We start from the raw sequence: 12,688 nt of genomic DNA, 5'->3' as shown, positions 1-12,688 counted from the left end.
AAAAGCAGAGACATTACTTTGCTGACAAAGGCCCGTCTAGTCAAAGCTATGGTTTTTCCAGTAGTCATGTATGGATATGAGAGTTGGACCATAAAGAAAGCTGAGTGCCGAAGAATTGATGCTTTTGAACTACGGTGTTGGAGGAGACTCAAGTCCTTTGAATTGCAAAGAGATCAAAATAGTCAATCCTAAAGGAAATCAGTTCTGAATATTTATTGGAAGGACTAATGCTTAAGCTGAAGCTCCAATCTCTTGGCCACTTGATGTGAAGAACTGACTCATTGGAAAAGACCCTGATGCTGGGAAAGATTGAAGGCAGGAGGAGAAGGGGATGACAGAGGGTGAAATGGTTGGATGGCATCACCAACTCGATGGACATGAGTTTGAGCAAGCTCTGAGAGTTGGTGATGGACAGGGAAACCTGGCATGCTGCAGTCCATGGGTGGCAGAGTTGGGCACGACTGAGCAACTGAACTGAACTGAATATTCATGTGTGTGTATACACATCTTCTTTATCTATCTATCAATGGGCAGTTTATTCTACTTCATCCATAATACTAGTAAATTAAGTACTTGTGGTGGTTTAATTGCTTTTTGTTTTGCTTGGATAGCCTACCTTGTTTTATTTCCCCAGTTATCTTAAATTTGCTGTTGAGATAAGTTCTTTGCTGGTCTTTCTAGAGAGTTCAAAGAACAAGCTAAATTTTCAGAAACTCTGTTTTGAGTGGGAAAAGTATATAAATATTAAGACAAAAGTGGTTTAGTTTTTACGGTTACAGTTTTGGTAACTTTTGCTGTAGAATGTTTATGCTGATGGTCACCTTCTGTTACCTGCTCTTTACCTGGCACCTGATTTGTGTAGGTTTTTGTCTTAATTTCTAAGAGCTCTCAACTTTGATACACCTTCTTCTCACATCTTTCTTCATCCAACACTTCAGCATATATCCATGTAAACAAATAAATACTAATGAGTGCTTTGTATAATTATAGGAAGATTTTATGATCTGTGAATGTTAGGTTTTTGTTGCTGACTTTGATCATGTTTAGTGTTGGTTTCTTTCTGTAGGCTTTGTACATTTCTCCCAAATCTCATCTTTGTTTCCTTTGTTACCAGACAGACCACCATGATTCTCACCTGTTTCCTGCCTGGTGTTACTCATAACTTTGATGTTTTGTTTTCAGTGTCCATAGTCTGTGTCAGTCCTCTCCAAAGGTTTCACAGATTGTTTTGCAATGTTTTATTTTTAGACTTCAATGAAGCAGTCCCAGAGACAGAGCGCCTGGATTCAAAAGCACTGAAAACTCGGGCCCAGCTCTCCTTGAAGAACAGACGCCAGCGACCGTCTAGGACAAGACTCTATGATAGTGTCAGCTCAACCGATGGGGAGGACAGTCTGGAGCGAAAGGTGAGCACCCCGACCGCCTTCTGACGTGCGACTGGGCTGTATTCTTGTTCCTACAGCTTACTGAAAATAATGATTTTCCTGCAGCCAGATTCTGTATTCTAGTTGAAAACAGCTGGAATAGTTCACTTCTTTGTCTCCTAAATTCTTATTCACCTCTATATATTGTTATAATTCAAATTCTTTCTGTATTCATTCAATGAGCTAACAGCCAAGAGCAATATCCATATCGTCATATTTCATGATGGTGCTTTTGATATTCAGCTGTTGATTTTTCCTGGTGGTGAATAATTAATGCACAGGTCATTGTTTTTATTATGTCTTAGGTGTCTGTGTTAGCGACAGTGGTAATATGGTGCATTGTTGTGAATTCTGCAGTCTCATCTGTAAACCATCAAAAATTGGTTTTCATAGGGATTTACTAAAAACAAGGTTGGTCTGATTTCAAAGTAAGTATGAAATGGACTGATGATCAGTGGCATAATCTCCTTTATAATCTCTTATACCAACAGCCTTCAAACAGTTTCTATAACCACATGCACATTACCAAATCACTTCTGCCCAAGGGTTTGAGAGCTTCTCCAGAATCAGATTCTGGTGCTTCATCCCTCACTCCAGTGGCTGGCAGTGTGCCCTTCTCGTCTGACCACATAGCTGAATTTCAAGAAGGACCACTGTACTCGGAAGGGGAGCCTTCCTCCTCTGTTGGGGAAGACACTTCACTCTCCTCTCCTTCGAAATCTGATCATGATATGGAAGAATTGCCTTGCCACAATCAAGCCACCACCACGAAAATACTACAAGAAAAAGGTACTGTTAATTTTGTTTTTTTTAGCTTTTGTTTTGTCTGACTTCACTAACACCTCAATTTGTGACACACAAAAACAGGGCCTGTGTCTTTTGCATAGCTAATAATCAACACTGCCTTCCATTTACATTACGGGACAAGAGAACTCCCTTACTTTTTATCTTTTCCTATCTGATTAGTATTTCACATTCTCAGCAAGTTTCTTGTTGAAGGAAATTCTTCAGGAGGCCTAGAGATTTTAGATAATAGCATCCCATAAAGTTTCAATAAACACTAACATACTCATATAGAAAAAGAATATATATGTATATATATATGGAGGTGAAAACAGTGTGGGTCTTAATCCATTAACTGGTTTTTATTGAGAAGAAATTCTCACAGTAATTTATATTGCATAGGAGGTGATAGAAAACCTGTAGTAAAGATAATACAGCAAAATTAGTCCATAAATTTTAAAATACGTTCCTAGAATTAACATGAGAATTTCATAGCAGTGTCAATAGACTGTTGTCCTTTGAGTTGTATGTTTTAATTAATAGAAGTAATTAAACAAGTTAAATGATGCAAAGATACACAAAAAATAGGCTCATTTTCATTTATTTTATGTAACTAGAGTCTTAAAAACTAGTTAAGATCACATGGAAGAAGAAACTCTTAGGCATGTAGAGTCATTTTTAAATATGATGGGTCAGAAATCCACCTGTAATGCAGGAGATGCACGTTCAATCCCTGGGTCAGGGAGATGCCCTGGAAGTGAGCATGGCAACCCATTCCAGTGCTCTTGCCTGGAGAATTCCATGGACGGAGGAGCTTAGTGGTCTATAATCCATAGTGTTGAAAAGAGTCAGACACAACTGAAGCGACTTAGCACACACATCTCTACCCAATCACAGGCTGTAATCTTTCCATGAATACATCTTGAATATAGAAATACAATTGATTGTGGGGACTCACTTTGTTTTCTGACTTTTAGTAAGCATCATAGTGTTACCCCTGATATTTTCCCTGTTCTTCTTCCCTGAGCCTATTGATTTGCTGGAATTGTCTTCCACAGGTTTGGTCCTAAGCACAAGACTTCTAGAAGTTTTGAGGTAAAAAATTAAGTACTTAGGGTGTACAAGATCCTTATGGAGGCAAGAGAAAGTATGTCAAACCTGCTAATTTATTAAGTTGGTGAAGGACTTGTCCTGTGATTTTGGCTTACTTTCAAAAGAATGGAGGCTTCAGAAATTCTTATTAATTAACCTAAATGGTAGATTGTAATAGCACTTTTATAGAAATATACTTGTAACAAGCCCTCCCTCATCTCCTCAGAAAAAAGTGTGTATAGACCTTACTTTGTTTGTAAGAAGGCAAAGAGCAGAGGGACCTATTTTGGAGGAAGAGGTTAATACCTTGTATTCCACTGTTTGAGTTTTCAGGTATAATTAGCTATCTGAAAGAAGTACATTGTAGTCAGAAAGTGGGTCAATCACATATGAAATCTGACTCAAAATTTTTTTTAAGTGACTACATCTTGTCTAGATTATTTTCTCTTTTCATTCTAAAAAGCAGATGTGTCATCTCAAATTTGGGAAAGTATTACATGGGTATAATCTGTGCTTCACAGACCATTAGCAGGAATATTCAGCAGAATGTGGTTAGCAGTAATTAGCATGAAAATGTGAGAATTCCTTCTTTTCTCCAAAGACCTCCTTTGCTTGCCACTGCCTCTTCTTTGGGATTAAGTTCATAGCTGCTGTAAGCAGGACCAAGAAAAAGGGGTGGTAGTTTCTTCTCCAGAGATTACATACTTGGGCTTTCTCATTTTTTATTTTCCTGGGTTGATGATGCTTCTCAGTAACTAGAAAGGAGAAATTAATTAGCTTTTCTAAATATTAACTTTATAAGTAGTCAGTTACTAGTATGATAACCATTATTAGGTATTAGCTATGACTGGATGAAAGTAGTGCCTCACATTCTTTCCTTCCCTGAAGGTTTCCAGCCTTGAAGAACTCCGTTGTCTTCCATGTTTACTAATATTAATCTATTCATTCATGTATTTATTCAGCAAATAGTTGAACACCTGCTCTGTGTCCAGCATTGTGCTAATGGCCAAATATACAGTGATGATATTCCATCCTGTCCCACAGAAAGGTTGTAGACTAGAATCCATCTCTATTTCTCTCTCTCTGTGTCTCCCTGGACAGGTGACAGACCCTGTCTCTGTGACGCCCCACAACCATCACCATCAATAACCTTATACTTGATTGCCTTCCCCTCTCATGTTCTGTTGCACTTCGAAAGATGGCAAAGAAGAAATCTGTCAGTCAAGACTCTTAGCAGCTTGTAAAATCCCTGAGTTCTTAGCCATATGAGACAAATCCACTGTTCAGACCAGGACTCAACAGAGGTTGAGTGTGACTAGCTTGATTTACCTGTGTGTATGTGTTTATATGTGTGTAGTTCTTACAACTCATTGGCATCTCAATAAAGGAACTAGAATGGGGTTATTACTCACAAGTACAAACTGGACTTCATGTTTAAGTTCATACCTAACATGTCCCTCCAGTAGACTCTGGACTTTCTGCAAAGCGCATCTTAGTTTCACCTCCTTTAGTGGACCCTTTGTACCTGTCCCGCTTCCCAGGTAGAGTTAATTATTCTCTTTGATCCCCACAGAAATTTTCACACTGTTGCTTCTGCTTCTGTCACTTTGTGTGTAATAAGTCTGATCTAGTTTTCAGGTGTGAGACAGGGTTTTCTCATTCATCATATTCATCTTTGTAAATGTGGTCCCTAGTAAGAAGTATGGCATGTAGTTTATATCCATAAGTTTCTTGGATGAATTAATAAGTATGTCTGTCTAGATAATCAGTACAGGTCTTCTGGAACAGAGGTCATCAAACCAAATCCAGCCTCCACCTGTTTTTATAAATAAAGCCTTTTCGGAACACAACCACACTCATGCAGTTCCATGCTGTTTCCATGCTACAGTAGCAGAGTGAGTAGCTGCGACAGAGTCACTTGCCCACGGCCTAAGTTAATTACATTCTGGCCTTTTACAGAGAAAGCTTGCTGACTCCTAGTCTAGACATACGCTTCCTTCCACTCAACATTGTTGAATAAACTCTGAAATTGTCTTAGTCATTAGTTGCCATTTTTCTAGATTTTTTTAAAAGTGATATACCATTACTCTTGGTCTACCAAGGTACCACAAGATAATAATTAAGTTAATAGCTGTGGTTGATTGCAGTCCTCAGTCTGAATCTCTGGTGTTATTGAACATGTAATTGAAGTCGGGTATTTTCTAAATTGTGCTGCGTTGTACTGCATTCGCAAGTCACCATTTTGTTAAATTGTGGAACCTCAGTGGAAACTAGGACAGAAAGACTCCCATTACAACTGGAAATATGATAAATATCTAACTCCATTTAGGGGAAGGAGAATTTTCTTTCCGTTTAGGGAAAAGAAAGAATGATATGAGAACCACTGAAAGTAAGCTGACTAGATAGAGGGGGAAGAGAGTGAGGAGGTTGAAACTGATCCCCGGGCTGCTGGCCTCAGAAAGCATGGTCCCTGCCATTAACAGAAATCAGGAAATCAGAAACTTTACGGGGGAAAGATGATTAACTCATTTCTAGTAGAAGAGGACTTGAGCTCAAGAGAGAAGACGGGGCTGGGAGGTAGACTTGGGAGTCCTTGATGCTGGGAAAGATCGAGGGCAGAAGAGGGTTACAGAGGATGAGATTGTTAGATGGCATCATCGACTCAATGGACATGGGTTTGAGCAAACTGTGGGAGATGGTGAAAGACAGGGAAGCGTAGTCTGCTGCAGTCCATGGGGTCACAAAGAGTTGGACACAGCTGAGCGGCTGAGCAACAACATAATAGAAGAAGAGGTAGTCAGGCGTCCTGTTGCAGTGAGAATAGGAAGAGTACAGTCCCAGCAGTGGTTTACTGTTTAGCTCAGGAGATCAGTTATTACCTTTGAAAATGAAGACCAGCTTGCCAAAGCTTAAAGCTATGGCATCCAGTATGAAGACTTGGACCTCTGATTGCTCAGGAAGGTGGTAATGGAGAGATTTCAAAAAGCCTACTGGAAATTTCAGATACAGCTAAATAAGCAAACAGACAAAACTGTCAAAATTCTTTTTTCTTTTCCTGAAGTCATACCAATCCAGTGTTGGTTTTTATATGGACTAGAATTTCTAATGTACATTAAAGATGGGTTTGATTGATTTAAGCTGGAGAAGTGCTTTATTACTTAATCTTGCCTCTTCGGCCTTTTGAAAGCATTCATTTAAGTGTGTCTTGGAACACACTTTGGCCAATGTATGAGACAATGATGTAAGGTTGCCTGGCAGCAGGCTCTGTGATGGGCAGAATCAGGCTTTTAATCCCAAGATGTCCAAATAATTGCCACACTAATAGGTTGTAGAGTGTTGCCGTGTATATCATCTCATCTCGTCCTCACACCACTCATTGAAACATCTTCCAGCCACCTTTGTTTCCAAAAATAATAAATCCGTCTCCTTTTAACTTCACACAGTCCTAGCCATAAGAGTTGCTCTAGAATGGATTTGGAAGAATATAGTATTTTCTTTTCTTTGACTTCTGTTAGGAAAACTGCAGGCCTGCTTTTTTAATGTCTGTTTGCAAAATCACCTTAGAACGAGTTTGTGCCATGTCTGTAGATTTTCTTTAAGTGATTATGTCACATCTGTGGCTGTTTAATTCCGTTACCCAAAGAGTAATGATACAAATAGTCATAATAAATATTTGAGGCTAGAAGTGGATTTTGACTTGGACATATTTCTGACTTTTCTATTTCATTATGTACATTTCAAAATTATTGGTTATTGTAATCAGAGTATCATTAACTGAAACTATGAAAAGCTCATTGCTAAAAATCCTTAGAATGTTTTTCAACATCCTATGCATCTTCAAAACTTCGAAAAGAAACTTCTAAATGAGAACTGTCTGTAAGTTATGTGTATTTAGAAATTTCTCCTGAAACAGACAAAAAGCATAAGCAAAATTAACCCAGAAGATTAACTGAATACTTTCTTAGGAGAACTATATTCCATGCCACAAAGTTGCTGGATTTTCTTTTAAATTTTAAAAAGATAGACAGACACCCACAGACAATTGAGAAAAAGCAGTTTTCATACACAAATATGCATCAAAGTTAAGATACCCTTTGATAATGATCTCAGATAACTGGATGTGCTGAAATATAATGCCAAACAGCATCCATTGCGATATAGTTCCAGGTAGAGTCACAGCAGTTTCTACCTTGTCCAAGGTGGAATAAGTGCCACTAGTGAAACCTTGTTCCTGCAGCTGACACTGAATTCCATTGGCAGTCTTTGCTCTGATCAGTTTCTGGCATCATCTCAGGTGTCCCAACCCCCCAGCAGCTGCTGTGCTTTTGAATGCCAGCATGACTCAAGACAAGTAAGGATCATTCAGCTCCAAACACCGAGGAGGTTTTGGAGTCTTACACATCAAGGGAGGCCAGCCAAGCTGTGCTCCAAGCCAACTTCTAAAAAAGACCTTGCAAAGTTGTAAATGTTTTATAGCTGAGCTCCTGCTTGTCTGTCTCTTCTGTCCCAGTGCTGGCCGCAAGCCATTAGCAAGGGGCAGACCAGAAGGGGAAGGTTTGACTCTCACTTTCTCCCTGAATCTCCCAGACTCTCAGGGGTGACATTCTTCACTGGACTTGGGACATAGAGGGGAAGTGGCTGGGTTCCTATCAGAAAGCGTTTAAAAACCCAAAGCAAGAAAGGCGTGGAAGACCCAGCCCAGAAATTTGAAGCAGAGTTGGAGCCAGAGGACGAACAAAAGAAAGTCGTTTGGCCCCTGCTTTGAATGTAAAGGGTGATTTGATAGTGTTTATTCTTGCTTATTTTTCCATTCCACTTTCTTTGAAGCTAAAATTCTGTTGATTTTAGAATTGGGCTTCTGTATAACAGGCCCTCTCCTGGTTTAACTGAGTGTTCCTCAACATAGCTGTATCCCGTTTCCTTATAAAAGGCATCCATTATTTTCTTTTACAGTTAGGAATTGAGGCAAACCCTTAGCTACAGAGATGCAGTGACTTTTGACAATAGCTTTTTAAAAATGATAGTAACAGAAAACATGATAATAATCCTTTTTTTACATACGTCTATATCCTAGATGGTGCCAAAGGTCCCAAGTCACTAAGGGCATCCAGTTCATTGGTGGTGCGAGGAGGAAAAATCAAGCGGAAGTTCGTGAATCTAGGGTAAGCACCTCACGAGGTGAAAAGCAAACCCTCTTTAAGAGAAGGGTTAAAGGAGAAAATGTCCCATTTCCCTTTCTGACTGTATGCTGTCATTACAGGGCACCTTTGCGGAAGAATTCCAACAAGGGAAAGAAATGGAAAGAGAAGGAGAAAGAAGCCAATAGGTTTTCTCCAGGTAGCAGGTATGGGTGGGTGATTATGAACACAGCTGTGTCTGTGCGTCTGAACTTTCTGACTCCCTGCCATTGTTAACCAAAGTCAGTGGTCAGTATCTTTGTGCTGATGTGATGTACCTAGAGGTGAGATGAAAGAAAAGTTCCATGGTGTGTATTTTTCTTACTTCAGTTATAGCCTACACTTGGACCTACACTTGGTCCATTGGTTTAATTGCAGAATTATGGTCACATGAACAGTTTTAGTAAGTGCTTATCTAAATACAGCATAAATATATCTATGTGATATGTCAGTTAGACATATTTCAGCTTTTTTGCCTGGCTACCCACAACGCTTGTATATTCTCTTTTTAAGTCTGAAAGGGTGATTTTGCATTTAAGTAACTTGTTGGCTTTCAGGACTGTTTCTGTCCACCTACATATAAGAAAGACCACTGTCTCTGGACTCAGCTGTTAAATTGATTTTTGCCAATGCCATCAACTATGCTTACTATTAGATAAAGACTGTCCTATAAAGAAATGATCTTTGTATAATATATTGTCAAGCTTTCCCAATTTTATTCTGCGATTGCATAATTGTAAACTTGGCTTTGTATAGGAAGACATTAAGGCACAGATGCGTGCTCTGTCTCAAGTCCAGCTGCCTGGGTTTAAATCAGCGCTCTCCCAGTTACTGCCTTGAAAATCTTGGACAGGTTATGTAGCCTCTGTACCTTCATTTTCTCTTCTGTGAAATGAGGATAATAAGAGTAGCTACCTCATAACATTAGTGTAAGAGTTAAATGAGTTTTCATGTAAAGCTTTTAAATTGCTACCTTGCACATAGAAGACATTCAAAAATAATAATAAAGATAGAAATCACTATTATTATTATTTGTGAGTTACAAAGAAGTTTTATATTTATCCTTTCATTTGATTCATACAGTAAGATTGGGAGGGGAGATAATAATACTACCCTTTATTGATAAAGAACTTCACCTTCATAGAATTTAAATGATTTGCCCTGGATTATGCAACAGGCAATTAATGTCAGTTACCTGGAGCTTGGCCTCCTGTCTGGACGTCTTATTTACATTGAATGTCATATGCACTTCCTTAAGCGTCTAATGATGTTTATATTGCTCTATGAATTTAAGGAATCATCCCAAAATACAGGCTAAGGAAGAAACAGACAAAATGCTAAGAATAAAGGAACACAAAATTCTTTGCAGACCATTTATCCATTTTATAGGTTGTCCCAAGCCTTTTTTCTCTCTTTTCTCTTTTCTGGCAACTTGGTGAGAAATTGTACCTTCTCCCCATGATTACAGGAGAATGGGGGAGAGGATAAAGGATGGGAAGAGAGAATTCCAAAATTTGTTTTTGTTATTCTGGGTTTCCTCTGTGCTGTCCAATGGAGAATGGCAAGAAATCTCTGTTTATATTGAGGACAGAAATCTCAGGGGGAAATTAGGCCATAATGCAACTCAAAAGCAATTTTTAATTTTGCATGATTTTGAAATGAGAAATTTAGTGAGTGCCTTAGAATTAAGAATAGAAGAGTATCAAGTATGCTCAGGGGAAAAAACAACAAACGGTGACACCATTTAAGGGAGAGAGAGATGCCCAAATACACTACGGGAGAGACCCTGGGACCCTTCAGGAATGACACTGTGGTTCCTGGGCTCCTGGGGCAGCCACCACCTGTCACCTTGGGAGCACCACCCTCGATGGGGTGTGTTAAGCACAGGCGCCCAGCAGAGTGGAGACAAGGTTTGACTGAATTTCATTATAGTAGCCAGAGAGTTTTTATGTCCTTGTTTAAACTGCAGGTGAAAATCAAGCAGGTCTTGATTCTCTTGGCAAGCGCTCACCTTACTCTAGGCCAAACCACCCATAGCCCACAGTGGGTGGTCATCAGCACGATGCTTAAGCACCGTTAATGCCAGCTTTTGAACCAGCAGCCACCCAGGCTGCCAGTCAGGTATATTTTAAAACATCAATTCTTGTGTCTCTCTGCATCAGTAATCACAAACAATTCACATGTACAATGTTATAAAATAGTTTTCAATTAGAATCATAGTTTCATAATTATTTATAATTACAGTAGAATGTTGACAGGACTGAAAGGACCTCATATAATTGTAATAATAAGACAGGAAAGAAGAGGGGCTTTTCCTGTTTCCAAGAATAAAAGTTTTGAGCTATCACAGTGATTCGTTAACAGTAATCAAATCTAACGATAGCTTCCATTCTCCTATGTAAACAAATAATTGGGCCAGAACCTTAGAAAACCTATTCCAAGAAGCACAGTTACTGTCCAGCATACTGCAGTTGAGTTGGCTTCACAGGGTCCCTGAAGATAGGTGGGCGACAAGCCCCAGTGCTGCAGGGTCCCACTGGTCTTCCCAGTGGTTAGAAGAACTGGGAGTAAACTCATCAGGCCTGTGACGTTTTCTCAAAAATGATTCACAAACTGAGTTAGTAATCTTATCTCATAGGCTTTTCATGCATTTCTTATAAGATGATAAAAATTGGATGAGGTCAGTCAATTAGTGATACCCTGAGAGTGTTCCCTCCCTGTATTTGACCTGAGGCCAGACTATGGTGGAGGTAATGAAGATAATGGCGGCCTCCTTCAGGAGGCCCCATGCAGGCACTGTGCGCTCAGTGCCCCCAGCCCTGCAGCAAGACATCGTCGACCCGGGCCTCCGCCGGAGACTCCTGGACACTCGCGCGCAAGTCTGGCTCAGTCTCTTGCGGGGTCTCTGCTCCTTTCTCCTGGGTCCTGGTGCACACAAGGTTCTGTTTGTGTCCTCCAAGAGTCTGTTAACTCCGTCCTGGGTAAGTTCTGGCGGCTCTGCGGTGGGGTTAATGGCGACCTTCTCCAGGAGGGCTTCTGCCATCCCCAGAGGGCTTATGCTCTGCACCCAGAGCCCCTGCCCCTGCGTCAGGCCACTGCTGACCCGTACCTTTGCAGGAGACACTCAAACACAGTTCTGGCTCAGTCTCTGTGGGGTCTCTGGGTCCTGGTACACACAAGGTTTGTTTCAGCCCTCTGAGCATCTCTGGCAGGTAAGGGGTTTGATTCTGAATGCGATTTTGCCCCTGCTGCCATCTTGCTGGGGCTTCTCCTTTGCCCTTGGATGTGGGGTATCTTTTTTTGGTGGGATCCAACATTCTCCAGTCGACGGTTGTTCAGCAGTGAGTTGTAGTTTTGGAGTTCTTGTGGGAGAAGATGAGCACACGTCCTATCCACCATCTTACGTCAAAACCTTCCTTGGTGATCAGTGCAAAGAAATAGAGGAAAGTAATAAGTTGGGAAAGACTAGAGATCTCTTCAAGAAAATTAGAGATTCCAAGGGAACGTTTCATGCAAAGATGGCCACAATAAAGGACAGAAATGGTATGGACCTAACAGAAGCAGAAGATATTAAGAGGTGGCAAGAATACACAGAAGAACTATATGAAAATTATCTTCACAACCCAGATAATCATGATGGTGTGATCACTCACCTAGAACCAGACATCCTGGAATGCGAAGTCAAGTGAGCCTTAGGAAGCATCACTACGAACAAAGCTAGTAGAGGTGATGGGATTCCAGTTGAGCTATTTCAAATCCTGAAAGATGATGCTGTGAAAGTGCTGCACTCAATATGCTAGCAAATTTGGAAAACTCAACAATGGCTACAGGACTGGAAAAAGTCAGTTTTTGTTCCAATTCCAAAGAAAGGCAATGCCAAAGAATGCTCAAACTACTGCACAATTGCACTCATCTCACACGCTAGCAAAGTAATCCTCAAAATTCTCCAAGCCGTGCTTCAACAGTATGTGAACCGTGAACTTCCAGATGTTCAAGTTGGGTTTAGAAAAGGCAGAGGAACCAGTGATCAAATCGCCAACATCCACTGGATCATGGAAAAAGCAAGAGAGTTCCAGAAAAACATCTGCTTCTGCTTTACTGACTATGCCAAAGCCTTTGTCTGTGTGGATCACCACAAACTGTGGAAAATTCTTCAAGAGATGGGAATACCAGACCACCTGACCTGCCTCCTAAGAAATCTGTATGCAGGTC

General features: G+C 40.3%; 1 protein-coding gene across 12 annotated transcripts in view; it reads left to right on the top strand.

Moving 5' to 3' along the window:
* PPP1R9A (protein phosphatase 1 regulatory subunit 9A) overlaps window positions 1-12,688 on the top strand; it is a 343,573-nt gene that overhangs the window by 309,302 nt on the left and 21,583 nt on the right. For 7 of the 12 annotated variants that reach the window (XM_018047405.1, XM_018047398.1, XM_018047401.1 and 4 more), the window contains 4 exons: window positions 1,249-1,406; window positions 1,916-2,213; window positions 8,374-8,461; window positions 8,560-8,643. In XM_018047405.1, the coding sequence (XP_017902894.1) occupies window positions 1,249-1,406; window positions 1,916-2,213; window positions 8,374-8,461; window positions 8,560-8,643 (628 nt within the window). The remainder of the gene's footprint in view (window positions 1-1,248; window positions 1,407-1,915; window positions 2,214-8,373; window positions 8,462-8,559; window positions 8,644-12,688) is intronic. The other 5 variants (XM_018047407.1, XM_018047409.1, XM_018047408.1 and 2 more) reach the window with 2 other exon arrangements.

The sequence above is a fragment of the Capra hircus genome, chromosome 4, assembly GCF_001704415.2.
Source record: "Capra hircus breed San Clemente chromosome 4, ASM170441v1, whole genome shotgun sequence".
In the NCBI taxonomy this organism is placed as follows: Eukaryota; Metazoa; Chordata; class Mammalia; order Artiodactyla; family Bovidae; genus Capra; species Capra hircus.
Note: the sequence above shows the minus strand (reverse complement) of the source record. Positions and strands in the feature narration are given on the sequence as shown.